The sequence below is a fragment of the Balaenoptera ricei genome, chromosome 13 (genome assembly GCF_028023285.1).
Source record: "Balaenoptera ricei isolate mBalRic1 chromosome 13, mBalRic1.hap2, whole genome shotgun sequence".
In the NCBI taxonomy this organism is placed as follows: domain Eukaryota; kingdom Metazoa; phylum Chordata; class Mammalia; order Artiodactyla; family Balaenopteridae; genus Balaenoptera; species Balaenoptera ricei.
The window spans coordinates 41836035-41851914 of record NC_082651.1 but is presented as its reverse complement, the minus strand read 5'-3'; the positions used below and the strand labels follow the sequence as shown (position 1 = coordinate 41851914).

Sequence of the window (15880 nt, the reverse complement as noted above, 5' to 3'; positions counted from 1 at the left end):
AATTTGGTCTAATTTTCACAATAGCCCCAGGAGGAAGGTGTCACACCTTTACGAATAAACAGGTTCAGGCCAAAGGTACAAAGTGGTGGAGGTGGGATTCACGCAGGTCTGTGACTTCCAAGACAATGCTTGTACTACTTTGTAACACCGTTTAGAATGGAAAATCACGCAACTAAAACTGTGATCCATATTGAGACAAAATCAAACACACCCCACACATACACCCCCTTGTAATATGATATAATGACCCAACTGTAGGAAAAAGGATACCACTGCCAGCAAATGCATTTTATTCTCATTTTAATAAGATTTTCAACAGCTGCCATTTGGTTTGTATAGCAAATTTTTTAAAAAGTAACTTTTTTTTCCATTTTTGATATTTTTATGAAAAGTATTTTCTTCAATTTAAAAGCCCTGCCCCTCCCCCAAAGTATTAACTACCATGTGATGTGTATTTAGGGGGAAAAAAAAGGAATAAAAACAGCTTTTAAAACACTTGAGAAATAGGGATAAAGGTCCAAAGTCCAGGCCTGGGCCTGCTGGAGGTGCTAAGCTGCCCTGGCACGTTCGGCGCTTCACCGTCCACAACAGCAGATGCGTGGGCCGTGCACAGGCCCGCTGGGATGTACCGCAAAGGCCCCTCCCTTTCTCCTCCTGACCGCCTCTGCTGGCTGTCCTGTTTCCTTCCAAATCGGTCTAACAAAGGCAGCACGATCTTTAACACAAGTTCAGCTTTGTAATGGAGACGACGCTATTGACCAAGTTCAGAGATTCCTCCATTTTGTCGGGGAGGAAAAAACATTCAACACAGTATTGATGGTTTCACTTTCTTGTCCACTCAAACACATTCTCATTAGCTTATTAAGCTAATCATCAGATGCTTCAGAAGCCCGGTGTGTAGACGGCACAGAAGTTTCATGTAAAAAGGAAGTTGCAAAATTATAAAAAAATTTCTGCCGCAGTTCAGGCTCCTTGCGGAGCTTCTGATGACGAAGCTGGTTCTGATAGGCAGTCCCTTTGACATGTGCAGCAGCCCCGCCAGGAGCCCTATGGTCTCAGGGGTCCATTGAGACCACAGGAGGTTGAAATCCAAGTTTAAAAGACCCCCTGCTGACAAAATATATATATATATATATATATCCATCGATGGAATATTATTTAGCAATAAAAAAGGAACAAACTACTAACACAAGTTATGCCATGGATGAACCTCGAAAGTATACGTAAATGAAAAAAGCCAGATACAAGAGACCACATTTTGTGTGATTTCATTGAGATGATGTCCAGAAAAGGCAAATTTATAGCGACAGAAAGATTAGTGATTCCCTAGAGCTAGGAACAGGTATTATCATGTAAGTAGGCATGAAGGATCTTATTGAGGGGGATGAAAATGTTCTAAAACTGAGAACTGTATGGCTGTGCCACTCAGGAAAGTTATTAGAATCACTGAATTGTACACTTGAAATGGGTGAATTTTATGTTATGTAAAATATGCCTCAATAAAGTTATTTTTAAAAAAAAGTCCCTGTCTCGCAAACCACCCGTCAAGCATTAAACATTTCTGAAGGCTCACAATCAACAGGACAGGATTATCAATTAGTGTTGAGTTACAGCGTGAAAACATTGTACTCTTATAGTACATAGCCTAGAATGTTTCTTTACTATTTATAATATTAAAAGGTAGCCAGTAAGAAGGGAGGATTGGGGAAGAAAACTCAGCAGACCTCACAAATGGGACTCCTAGTAACAAAATCTAAAGGGGCTTTTTCTTTTAAAATAAAGATGGTGCATCTGTCCCTTTGTAGATTTCTCTTCTGTCCCCTGGGGGTAGGGTGGTGAATCACTTGGCTAACGCCCCATAGAGATCAGTGTACTCAGCTGTCCTATTTGTATGACCCACCCCCTAAAATCTCGACTGGGGACAGCAGTAGGCGGCTGGGCAGTGAGGGCAGAGGCCAAGTAACAAGCAGGAAACTTGAGTGTTTCCTTGGGTCAGCCTCCTATTCCCCTGTCCTTTGTCACTAATTGCAGATTCAAGATGGGAGAAATAAAGACAGAAGATTAAAAACAAAGGGGGGAAAAAAAAAAAACCTTACAAAATTGTGATGAAATTCACAAGGCAGCAGAGCACCGGCTGCAGAAAAGTACTCTGCGTACTACACAGGGACCAGGAGAACTAATGATCTCTGTGAGGGGAAACGATTCCCATGGGTAACCGTGGGCAGAGCTAGGAGACCACCAAGGTTCCTGATGCTCACCAGATCCCAGTCAATCCTCCTGTTCTCTCCATCAACTTCCCAAACTAATGAGGTCCACATTTATCCCGGAGGATAGTGGCTAGGAATACACAGTCTTTCCCAAAAGGTGCACGTCTCCAAATCTTGGTCAAATTTGTCAGGTCTCTGCCTGAACCCATACATCAACATAACCTAACCAAGCAACATTCTTAACCCGTGATGCCAGGACCCTTACTGAAGAACACTTGCCCCCTCCCATCTCAGGCGTGTAGATTCCTGGGCTCCTGATGTTTATACATGGGCTTTGCAGCAGCACCAATGCAAGAAGATCCAGTCAAGCTGTTTCCTCTGGCTACTTCTTCACACAACTTTCCCGACATATATTAATTTCTACTCTGAAGTCAGAGTGTTTGACTCACCTCCTTACTTCCCAGCATCTTCAAAGTTCTGTCTTTGACATTATAGCAATACACAATTTGAAAAATGCTGATTACCTCTAAAAACATTTTAAAGTTATAATTAGCATTGTAACCTTAATTAAAGAGACCCCAGCTGTTATGACTTTGGAAACTAAAGGTGCTGCAAAGGTCCACCCTTTTCCTTGCAATCTTTTTGGGTCTGACCTTATGTGATCCCCAAAAGTCAACTGCTGCAGTCAGAAACTGCTCCAAAGACCCAAAGGTGCAGGTGTTCAGGCCTAGGCTGTATCTATCAAGTTTCCTGCTGCAGTTCAAAGGGCAGGAGAAAATAAAAGGCATTTCTTTTGTTTTTTACCCCTTGAAGAGCAAGAGATAAAATCATTTTCATTTTGGAGTTTTAGAGTCCAATAATCACAAAATCAGTCACTAATAAACTAACAAACACTGGGACCAGCCAGAATTGGCAATTGTTGAAAATACATATTCTGTATCTATACTTAAACTTCCAGTTGCCAATTTAAAAAACTTAGAGTAGTGGCTTAAATTCAATATCAAAATCATCACTTATAATACCAGCCTTGTCCTTAAAAGGTAAAGGTGTCTAGTTTGGCTTGCACCCAGAACCTCTCCTATGAGGAAAAGTCTGAGATAGAGGTTCCCAGCCTTTCCCCAGTGAAGATCCAATAAGACCCACACGCATTTCCTGTTAAGGACTTGGCAAACTCTGACTATAGCTGGGCCTGTGATCTGGGTGACAATTGTGCTCCCACCTCACAACATAGAATAGATGGAGAAAAAGGTCACGCTGCAAGAGGAACCGCTGGAAGCACAAACCTACACATTTGTGTAGGGGGTCACACTGCTAGCTGCTTCCTGATCCTGAGTCAGCGCACTGTGTCTGAGTGGGACCGGAATGGCCAGCCCTCAGGTTCCACTGCTTGGCTGGAAGGAAGCTTTCTTAGTCCTGACCAAATATGCCTTGTGGAACCATGCTGACATCCTAGATGAAACCCCACAGCAGATGGGAAAACAAGCCCTTTGAACTACACCAAATACCTTAGCCTATCCTGGTGTCAGAAGGGCAAGCCTGCTTCAGGATGAAGAAACGGCTCGATCTGGATCCCTGTAGGACTTCCCAGACCAGGAGCCACACACGAATCCATGGTGCTCTTTGTGATGGAGACACCACGGTCGAGACAATGGCTCTTTCTGCAATCCCAACACATTTCCAGCAGCCTTCAGAATTCTGAGCTTGGACAAGTTAATGCAGATTAAAGGAGGAAAAGCAGCCCTGGAAGAAAGAGACCTTTATTTCTGCACTTCCAAGGTCCTCTCCTTATTAGAGGCAACAATTCCAGCTGAAAGCTGAAGCTGGAATTGAGACATTTCTTTATTCGTAGCCCTCCCTGAAAACGAGTTAAGAGTTCCATTCTCTCGAGGTAGAGACTTTGGGAATTCATGAGCACATCTGACAATACGAGCTCCCTAAACCACTCTCCCATGACATGTGACCTAACAAGGAAGGGCATTTTTCAAATGATGCCATTCTAAAGACTCAAACAAGGAAAAGGTGTGGGTTCATATTTTCAATCTGACATTAACCTGTGGCTGTTCAAAAAGTCAACAAGGGACCTCATAAGAAAAAGGAGAAATTCTTAAATTTTCCAAACCCTAGTCCTTTCCTTCCAACCTCTGTCCCACATCCACATACTGAATTTACACAGACTTGATTTCAAGCTACATGATCTTTTCCTGATAGGCCTATCACACAAGACAGTGGCAGTCATACAGAAGCCACTGTCCTCCTCAGGCCCCTGCAAGTCCTTGCCCGTCCTGGGAGAACGGCCAGGACTGGACATGCTCTCTTTTAGACCTGACTCTCCCACCGACTTCTCTAGCACACAAAGGCAGCTCCTGGGCCAAGTTTAGTTCCTTATGAGTATCAACAATGACAAGAAAAACCCCTGTGACTTGTGGGCAGGAAAGGAACATACCCAGGAAGTCCAACCTAGAAAACTCAAAAACCTGGGTATGTGGGAACAGCAAAATTTTACAACTGCCGAAACTGTCCTGGTGGGTCACACAGTCGCAGGGTCAAACGGGAGTCACTCTCCTAGGCTTTTTTTGGAGTTCTTCTGCATAATTCTGTAAGGTGGGAAGAAGCATCCAAATTGTGAACTGAGCTTCTTGCTAGTGTCCTGAAAAATACATTGACTTGTGAAAGTGCATAAACCTTTCTAAGGAAAGTAAGGTACCAGGTGGACCAAGTCCTCATGGGGCTGGAAAAAAATTGTCGAAATAAATTTAAGACATAACTAACAGGATTCAAGGATGACTTCTCCAGGCTGACGCTGATGGCCAGCACCGCATGCCTCTCATACACCTTTGGTAACAAGATCTTTTCTTAAAAACAGAGTGGGGTTGGGGTGGAGAGGAGACAGGGGACTAGACACCATGAGACGAAATGGCAAATCCACTCTAGTGCTCTTTTACCTTGTAAATTTTGAGTCTGATGGTAGCTGTAAACAGAGGCTTAAGAGTAGGCCAACAGTAACTGAGAGACTCAGGTGACAATCACCAGCCCAGTCCTCTCCTTCTGCTTCACAACTTTCATCAACCAGATGGTTGATGAAAGTTGCTTCTATTGGTTTCCAGTACTTTAAGCCTGTGTTTTCTTGAATGGGGTTCAGGCAGGGAGACATGGGCTCAGCAGGCCACTGGTAATCCCAGCTCATCACAGGAAACTCCCAGGGATCAGGGAGCTGTGCATTCTGGTTTACAACACCTGCTTCTTCCTCTCGCCCCTCTTCCCATCCAGCTTAATAGACTGAGTAAGTAGTGCTCTAGGTGTTCATTGCCCTTGGTAAGTATACAGCAGAGCGGGAAGGGCATTCTTAAACACCCAGATTTTCTTGGTCAGCTTATTTTGTTTAAACACATACAGCAGAACATTCCTGATGAAGGACGGGGTGGGGGGGGGGGGGCGGGAATTGCAATTTCCCTAAATCAAAAAGCTAATAATAATAGGAAATTGCTCCAAATGAAAGTCAGTAGAACAAAAGAGAAATACTCAGAGGCTTGTAGAGAAAGACTGAGCACATTAGTTACTCCAATCACAGTGTCGAGTTAAACCACTGTCCCCTTTCCCCGCTGTGCACCCCTTGCCCGCCCCGCCCCCCTCTTCAGCTCCGCCTTTTTTGTGCAGCGCTGTCCCCAGATGTGGGGACGTACAAGTTCTCCTCAAAGCTTTCTGTCAGCTCAGTACTTCACTCCTGGAATAAATTCCTTGGCATCCGGGTTCAGGTTACTTTTGCTCTGAAATAAGAACCAAGAGATAATAAATCCCAAGGCAAGCTGCACTTTAAAACGTATTTTCTCCTTGCTTCCGTTATTACCAGTACCTTCCTCTCAGCCTCAAGGAGAGAAAAAATAGAATTCCTTGCAACTCAAGCTGTTGTTGAGTTGTTCCTTGCTGGGCTGCTCTCAATGTTCTGATGCACTAAGCCCTGCTAACCTCATTTTCTCCTTCCTGCTTTAGACTCCTGTTCCCTTCATGATGCTTTCATTTACATTTCATTTAAATTTGACTCCAAAAATAATTTTTCTATTTATTAGTACCTCAACTTGATGAAAATCAGAGTACTCCATCAAACTAGTTTGGTTACCACAATCCCTATATATATATATTTTTTTCATCTTTCTGTACTCTCTGGTTATCTACTCTCTTGTGAATATCTAAAATCTCATCAAACTGCAGGGCACAATCATTCAGAAAGTGAGTTGTGTGAGAACAATATCACTTACAGAATTCTGACATTAGGTCAACATGGAATGCAAGGAATTCATTTATCTGGGCTTCTAATTATAAGTGGAAGATGGTCTCTTAAGAGTATATTCATTCCAAAGTGAACAGGCAATTTTTATAACAGCATCATTCAAAATTATAAATACAGATGTGAGGGATAGCAAAAGAAAAGGACAGCAGCAAATGATAATTTGAAACCAAACCTCTTCCATGTTCAAATTTTTATCCTTAATCCCAGTTCTGCTTTGAAAAGCCCATGGGAGAAAATGAAAGTTGGTGATGCTGCAACCAGGACGTTTGCACAGTGCTTTAAGAGGTGCAACACATCTTCAACGCACCCCCTTATTAATGCCCAGGTGATGAGTGAAGAATCAGCGGCTCAGAGGGCTCCAGAGCTTGCCCAAGGTTGTAGGGCCAAAAAAGAGTCTGTGACTCTAAATCCTATATTCTTTTCACTATGTCACATGTGGAACTACATATGCTCTTACCAAAATATCTTCAGAATCATGACCATCACTGACTGACAGTCCATTTAACTGTTGTTGCAACTGTCCCATGGCCTGAGGCAGGTCTCGCGATGGAATAAACCAGTCCTGGTCTTCCTCATCCAGCATCTCCTGGAAGCAGCGGTCCAAGAATTCTTGCTCCTGCAGCTCCTCTTCCACCTAGCAAGCAAAGGGGAAGAGCTCAGACGTACTGCCCCAGTGGGGCTCACACCTTCCAGTTTTTTCTCTACCTCTTTCTTTCAGAGGTTGTTACTCTGCAGTTAAGAATGATCTTGTGAACTTCCCTGGTGGCGCAGTGGTTAAGAATCCACCTGCCAATTCAGGCGTCACGGGTTCGAGTCCTGGTCCGGGAAGATCCCACATGCTACGGAGCAACTAAGCCCGTGCGCCACAACTACTAAGCCTGTGGGCCACCATTACTGAAGCCTGCGCGCCTAGAGCCTGTGCTCCGCAACAAGAGAAGCCACCACAGTGAGAAGCCCGCACACCGCAACGAAGAGTAGCCCCCGCTCGCCACAACTAGAGATAGCACACACACAGCAACGAAGACCCAACGCAGACAAAAATAAATATAAATTAATTAATTAATTAAAAGAAAAAGAATGATCTTATATGAGATCTACTAAGAATTATGATGCTTCTAATGACAGGCTAGAGAAAATATAATTTTTAATTTTTCAACCAAATTCCATCAAAAATAAGGCTGAGGAAATAGTCAAAATAGCAGAAATTCCAGGTATTCACAGATCTTCTAATATGTGATACAGATATTTTCCACTCATATGGCACTTACAGAAAATCATTTTAAAGCTTGAAATTCTTTTCTCAATCTTGTTGAGAAGCGATTCTTCCTAAATTTCCCATCTTTCAGCTATGAAAAGGGTACAGGAACTATGTAACTAGACCATTACCTGGATAGTGGAGATTAAATCAAAACCAGCTCCCAGCTTCTGGCCCACTTTTCTGGTAATGAGGCCCCTACATGACTTTCATAAACTTAGAAAGATATAAAGAACACTTTTTTGCATACCAATAGAAAATGATGTCATCAATGCAGTGTTCTTTCAAAACAAGAAGAAATAATATGAGTATTTACACAACTGCATATTTCTTTTTTTTAATTAATTAATTAATTAATATATATATTTTTATTTTTGGCTGCGTTGCGTCTTCGTTGCTGCACGCGGGCATTCTCTAGTTGAGGTGAGCGGGGCTACTCTTCATTGTGAAGTGCAGGCTTCTCATTGCAGTGGCTCTTGTTGCGGAGCATGGACTCTAGGTACGTGGGCTTCAGTAGTTGTGGCATGCGGGCTCAGTAGTTGTGGCTCACGGGCTCTAGAGCGCAGGTTCAGTAGTTGTGGCGCAGGGGCTTAGTTGCTCTGCAGCATGAGGGATCTTCCCAGACCGGGGCTCAAACCTGTGTCCCCTGCACTGGAAGGTGGATTAGTAACCACTGCGCCACCAGGGAAATCCCCAACTGCATGTTTCTTAAAGACTGTCTTAATCTAAAGCAATATATAGCTAGGATATTTTACACTTTTTTGCAGACACTGTTAACTCTTAAGAAAGAGTATGCTTCACTCTGGAGATTAAGTGTGATTTTAACAGGCCTCCTGCTTCTTGTTTGGCCATCACTTTCCTGCAGGAAGCCTGGTGACAGATTCACAGTTCACTTGAGCCACCACCAGAGGGCTGGTCAAGCAAAAATAATCACCCAAGCCAGCCAATATAGTTAACCTCATGAATTCAAAGGAAAAGTCACTGGTAGCAAGACTTAAACATACTATTCCAACATTACAATTAGCCACACTTTTCTTTTTTTAAATATCAAGTACTTAAAATAACAACTAGAAAATATTTCCAAGCTACAAGATTTAACATGACTGCTCAAGATGTGCCCTTCCTCTCCCCAAGAGTGTAACAACATGCTCCCTGGTATTAAATCTACCCTTATTCACAGGCACAACCCACGAAAATGGTTACCTGGGCCCAGGGGTGTGACAGGAAGCATGGCCTATGTACTATTCACACAGATCATACCACAATGGGCCACATGGGGTGGTAACTCCTGGCTGCCCCCCTAAACTTGTTTCCTTCTCCCCAAAGCACCAGGCTGTTCAGTTAAAATCACATTTCCTGTCTCTCATGCTGGATATGGCCATGTAACTATTAATCATGTAATGTCCCCAGAAGGGATGTGAGCATTTTGGCATCACTTGGTTAAAAAGAGATCTTTGCCTTGACATTTGGCTCTCTGCCTTTCCTTGTGGCTTGACTTCCAGCTATCCTGCATCTGATAAAATGCCCTGGGCGTGGCAGAGCAACATCATGGAGGGCACCGTGTAGTTGCAGAGTCACCTGTCTACCTGGAATGCTTACCTTGGCTGTTAATGCCACAGACATATAAGACAATGAATTATTGCTGGATCTTTGTGGAAGCAGTCTAGCCTTCCCCATCTAATACACTCTCTATCTCAACTTGCATTCTGCCAGTCTCTGAGTTCCTATGTGGGGCATGCCAAGCTGGCCTGTCTGCACACAGCTGCTGTTTCCCAGAAGTCTACACCAAAACACCATGGTATTCGATCCTCTTTTAATTAGCATGGAAGAAATATTTCAATATCATCCTCCAAGGTATCTTCAATCTGGTCTCAGCAGCTGAAGTTGCTTCTTGGTCAGCCCAGACCAGGCTTCTACATATTTTCAAGTTGTTCTAAAGCCAATGAACCCATTTCTCTTGTAACAGACTGACGGTAAAATACTATAGCTGTTGAATTACACATCTCATTAGCCTTTCACTTCTTTACCTGTCTGTTGAAATCCTCTTCATTCTCCATCCACATGTACTCTGCAAATGGGTTTTCCTTCTCATCATGCCCATTTAACCCCTGGTCCTCTTTGGATTTTATATTGGGTGATGTATTCGCCACACTGGATCCATTCATTATGATAGAACCTAAACAGGAGCAAAAGAAAGGATAAAATGATACAAGGATCAAGGAAATGAAAAGATTCTTCCAGATGCTTTTGAAGTTCTAAATCAAAGTTATTAACTATAGCTGAATAGAAACTGCTAGTCTATAACTGTTACAAAACGAGCCATATCCTCTTACCAACTATACAGATGTACGGTGCTTTAAGAGTTAAAAGAAAAAAACATCTAGGCCTTTCTAAGCAAGTGGGTTGGGGGCCGGGGGTGGGGGGTATTTTTTCAAGCCAAATTTCTGTAGGTTCTAGAACGTAACCAAGATCACACAGCTTCCTTATTAACATTTAACTAGGTAGAGAAAATGCATTCTTAATAAACACTGTAAACAATTGCCCCTTATTCTGATTCTTAAGCTGTGTTTTTCTTTAAAACATATTTCAAAAATAATACATGTTAATTGTATTGAAAAGCGAAAAGGAGAAAAGTTAAGGTCACCAGTTGTCTAACCATCTAGAGTTAAAAATGATTAACAATGTGGTGGATATAAGCTTCCTGACTTCCCCTACGTGTGTACATATACACACACCCATTCTCCAAGGATCCATTCGTACAGTAACAGCATGATGCGCCATCATTTGCTTTTTCTCATTTCTATGTTAATACAGCCACACTGTCATTTGGTGTATTTCCTGTATTTCTGTATTATAAAGGTTGGATGAACTTCTGGTGTTCATATTTTCTAATGATTTCCTTAGGATAACTCCTAGAAATAGAACTGCTGTACTGCTGTATAGGAAAGAACGTTTGTTTTTTTTAAGGCTCTTGATCTATTGCCATGCCGCCATAAGAATTTAAATTCCCACTCGTATTATGTAAATGCCTTCTCTGCACTCATGAGTATTATTATCTTTTAAACCATTGCCAATTTCATATAAGAAAACTTGCAAGTTATTGTTTACATTTACATTTCTTTGATTTTTACTGAGGCTAAGTATTTTGAGATAAGCTTACTAGCCATTTATATTTCTTATATTGTAATTTTTCTGCTAAAGTACTTCACCCATTTTTCTCTCAGGGTATATATATCATTTCCTTACCTTTTGTAAGAATTTTTATTACATTTGTCATCATTTTTATTTTTCATAAACTAATTTATAAATAAAAATTATTTTTTGCTTAATTTTTTGGTGGCAGTTTTTACTGGCTTTAATTTTTGTCTGCAGTTTGTGTGAGTGTCTGTCTATGGCTTTTCAAATACGTACGTATTTTTAAAAATTGTTTACTTTGGTTTCCAAATCCATTTTGATGTGTTCGCTATCATCTGAAATATGTCTTTTTTCTGTACTTTATTTAAATCTTAACGATTCTTTAAAAACCACTGCAAGTCTTTACTCACTCTATACCACCTCCCCTAAGCTCTTGTATGTAATGAGCATGGTGTTAATACTACTTGTTCTGTTTCATATGTTTAATTTTTCTCTTTCCAATTATAAACTCCTGAAACACAAGATGTAGGTTTCTATATTTTGTAACCTACCTCAGTATTAGGAACTCCATATCTACTGTGGATCATCGTGTTTAGGCGGATCATCGTGTTTAGGCAACTTTCTCTTTCTAGCCTGTCTCCTTCCAGTCTCAACTCAATCCCCTCCCAACCATCCCTGGGGCATTTTTAAGTTTTAACAAATTATTTCCTCACTCATTTCTATCTTGGCAACACTCATGAAAAAGTCCTTCTCTGCTTCTGGGTACACTAAAAAAATTATTGCTTACTCCCCTTTAAAATTTTTGCAATTTTCTAACCTGTTATGAACATTAGAAAATCTCATCTTCTTAAAAGACAAAGTAGAATTGTGAAGAGTAATAAGAATAGATGGAAAAACAGCTCAGTGATAGCTCAAAAAGAATTTAAGACAGAACCCATTTAATTCACTGTTGGTTTAAATAGGGCACCTAGTATGAAATATATCAGTTTAACATATTTCAGATAGAGACAAAAGAAATCAATGATTATTCCAAATATTGCTCCAGAATAATAATTCCATAAGGCTATAAAAGGGAGGAAACCAGCTCTTGACTTTCACCACTTCCATTTGCAGTATTAACAACGGTAGAATCAAGTCTGCTCTAAATGCCAGGGCAACTGCATAAGTAGGTATTCCTAGTCAGAGACCTTTTTTTTTTTTTGGCTGCGTTGGGTCTTCGTTGCCGTGCATGGGCTTTTTCTAGTTGCCGCAGGGGGCGGGGTTACTCTTCTTTGCGGTGCATGGGCTTCTCATTGCGGTGGCTTCTCTTGTTGCAGAACACGGGCTCTAGGCGCACCAGCTTCAGTAGTTGCAGCATGCAGGCTCAGTAGTTGTGGCACGCGGGCCCTAGAGAGCATGGGCTTCAGTAGTGGTGGCGCGTGGGCTCAGTAGTTACAGCGTGTGGGCTCTAGGGCGCGTGGACTTCAGTACTTGTGGCGCGCGGGCTCAGCAGTTGTGGCGCACGGGCTTAGTTGCTCTGCAGCATGTGGGATCTTCCCAGACCAGGGATCAAACCTGTGTACCCTGCATTGGCAGGTGGATTCTTAACCACTGCGCCACCAGGGAAGTCCCAAATCAGAGACTCTTAAAGGTCTTGAACCTTGCTGGGTAGCAGATTACATTCAGTATATAGTATTTCCCAAGATTCATTTGGCAGTTGTTTACCACCAACACTGATTTCTCCCCACATTATGGAAATCACCCACAGAGAATCAGAGTTCAGTTTTCTGAAACATCTGCCTTTGCCCAAAAAATAAATCCTGAGTGCACGTGACCATAAGGAAAAAGGGAAGACAGAGGAAGAAAGAACAGAATAACCCTGCTAATTCAAGACCAAGGCAGAGCACAGAGAACAAACTGCAGGATACACCTTCATGAAAAAGGGAATGGAAAATTACCACAAACGCAACATGGGGATTATCCAATTTAACACAAACACTTTAGAGAAGTTGAAAACACTGAGATATGAGACTGTCAATACTAGGAAAGTGGTTCTCTCCACAGTAGGTTACACAGTATTGATTCGTATTTTATACCATTCCACCTGTGTTTTCCACACAATTGGGAAGTTTGGTTTCTCTAAATAGCAGCAATCCAACAACTTAATTTGTGCAGTGTTTAACAATTTATAAAGCACTTTCATATCTATGCTGTAACTTAAGGCACATAATCTGTCCAACCTCACTTTTAAAAAACCACCCAGACAGTGCTAAAGTAAGACCAAAGAAGGTACTGGTTCAGGGGTTAAGCAAACTGGGTTGCTGGGTTAGTTCAATAACAACACTGGTTTGTGGGCCTTCTGGGTGACAGTGAATTGGTGCTTAATGTGCCCCTCGACTTTAGAAGTGGGGTGGGAATGGGGAGATTTTGCTGGAGAATGGTAACTCCTAGGTAAGACACTTGGGGAATGCCTTCCAACTTGAGGAAGACACCAGGTAAGATACCACCATTGCCTGTAACTTCCCTGACTTTCCTGCTTCCGAAGTTGCATGTTAACATTCTCTTTCTGTTTCCAGCCCCTCTCCGGCTCACCATCCATCATGCGTGCCCTCCAACAGCACAGTGTTTCTCTAATCATCTTATTTTGATTTTTTACGTTCATTATTTCACTTGATCCTCCCACACCAAGGCATATCATTGTGAAATTCTAGTGTAGTGGAGACAAAGAAAATACCCCCAAAGCTTCCAGAGATGGGGGGAAATGCTTGGTTACATAAGCAGATCACAAATCAGAATAGCTGCTACGTTGTCAGCTACACTATGGAGAGGCGCATGTGAAAAGGAATTCAATCTTATTAACAACCATGTGATTGACTTTAGAAGTTCATCTTCCCCCAGTCAAGCCCTCAGGTGAGACAGCCATTCCAGTTGACAGCCTGACTGTAACTTCATGAGAGACTCGGAGATAGAGGCACCCAGCTAGGCTGTTCCCAGATTCCTGACCCACAGGAACTGTGAGATAATAAATGTTTGTTGTTTTAACCTGCTAATCTTTGGGGTAAGTTGTTATATAATAATAAATAACTAACACAGGTATTCAGTAAACACTGACAACTATCTCTGCCACATAGACCATCAGTTGCCACATCTTTCCACTTATCTATCAAGAAGTCAAATGTGCAGTCTGAAGTAGGTCATTACTTGAGAAGTTCTTCAAGAATTAGACCTCAGCAGTACATAAAGGAGTTGGTGTCTGGTCTGTGTCTAAACTGCATTATGAAATCTAAGAACTATTTGAAACTTCTTCCCCCTCTATCTCACTTTCCTTCTTACAGACACGGCAAACATGCTGAAAATGGAAAATAACGATTGTCATTTGGCTGAAGATGGGAAAGCATGTAGTCCTGTTCATAGTCAAAACAGGAGTGCTAAGCTCCTGCCAAGCATTTGATTTAGCACTTTACCATGGTCAAACGTTTGTGTTTAAGATATTTGGCTTGAAACAGAGGCCTTGGGTCTCAGCCACAAAGAACGTCAGGGCTTTTAATATATCTAGGATATTTCTAGAATACATACTTCATCAGTTCAACGCTTTGAAGAACCACAACTTTCAGATACAACATGTTCACACCAAAAACTGACTATTTTTTTTAACCTAAATGAGATTTTTTCAGAAGCTATAAACCTAGATCGTGCCCAGGATAACAGTCTGACTGTCAAGAACACTTGGAACTTTTGACTCAATTACTGGGAAAAAGTCAATTGAGTAGCTGATATAAAAACTAGTCTCTACTATTCTGTTTCCTACAGTTTTGTTAACTTCATTCAGTCTGGTTAATACTGGTTAATAAAATTAAACATTATGGACAACAATTTTACATTTTATTTTACTTCAAACATGCTGCCACTAGATTCAGGTTTTGTCTTTTCCCAGTTACATCTTAGCAACTCAGGTAATTAGATGCACTCACTCACTAATATCTGTGTGCCTATCTACCCCGGCACTGTGCTTGACTGCTGCTTTGACAGGGTACACAGTCCTTTCCCTGGTGGTATTTACATTCTCTCAGGAGAGAGACAAGCAAATAATTAAGAATAATTACTATTAAATTAAAAGGAGAAGTAAAAGGGAGTATCAGAAGACAACAGGAAGACCCAATCTAGTCCAGGAGTGGGGGATGGTTAGGAAAGGTTTCCCTGAACAAGCAACATTTAGACTGATACCTGAAGAACTTAAGTTAGCTAGCAATAGGGAGGAGAGGGTAAAGCATGTGCAAAGACTCAGAGGCAGGAGGGAACTTTCAGGAACTACAAGAAGGTAGGTACGTATATAGTTGGAAGGTCAAAGGAGAACCAGAGGGAGAATTGCCAAGGAAGGGAAATGAGGTTGCAGAGGCAGATGGGGCCAGATTATGCAGGACATCAGAGGCCACATGAAGGATTTTAGATATCATCCTAAAATCAATGAAAGACATTAAAAAGTGTTCTCAGTAGCAGAGTGACATGACTCAATTCATATTTTGAGATCACTCAGGCTGCCACATGGAAAATGGATTGGAGAGACTGAGAGTGGATAATGGGAGACCAGTAAGGCAGCTAATGCACTAATCCAGATGAAGGAAAAAAAAAAAAAAAAAAGAGGTAGCTACTTGGACTAAGATTATGGCAGTAAGAAGAGAGTAGGTAGATTCCAAAACTATTTTAGGTTGTTCTGGTGAGGAACTGGATGTGGGGAGACAGGGTGAGGAAATATCAAGGATAACTTTGGCACAAGCAACTGGGTGGGTGGTAATGTTACTCACTGAGCTAAGGAACTCTGTGGGAAGGGCAAATTTTTCTTGGGTGGTGATGGGGAGTCGAGGTATAAAGGGTGATGAGTTCTATTTTGGACACATTAAATGTGTAATGCCTCTGAAACACTCAAATGGTGACATAAGTAGGTTGTTTATATGCATCAGTAGGTGAGGTATGGCTAAATATAGAAATTTGGACTAGCTGTTTATAAATGGTAACAGAAGT

General features: G+C 41.6%; 1 protein-coding gene across 5 annotated transcripts in view; it reads right to left on the bottom strand.

Moving 5' to 3' along the window:
* Nucleotides 1-283: 283 nt before the first annotated feature.
* Nucleotides 284-15880, bottom strand: part of PAIP2B (poly(A) binding protein interacting protein 2B) — a 47878-nt gene continuing 32281 nt past the window's right edge. For 4 of the 5 annotated variants that reach the window (XM_059943024.1, XM_059943025.1, XM_059943026.1 and 1 more), the window contains 3 exons: nt 9775-9923; nt 6950-7126; nt 284-5971 (listed from right to left, as the gene is read on the bottom strand). In XM_059943024.1, coding sequence (XP_059799007.1) covers nt 5915-5971; nt 6950-7126; nt 9775-9912 — 372 coding nt within the window. In that variant the 5' untranslated portion in view covers nt 9913-9923 and the 3' untranslated portion in view covers nt 284-5914. Of the gene's footprint in view, nt 5972-6949; nt 7127-9774; nt 9924-12069; nt 12269-15880 lie in introns of all 5 variants that reach the window. The other variant, XM_059943022.1, reaches the window with a different exon arrangement.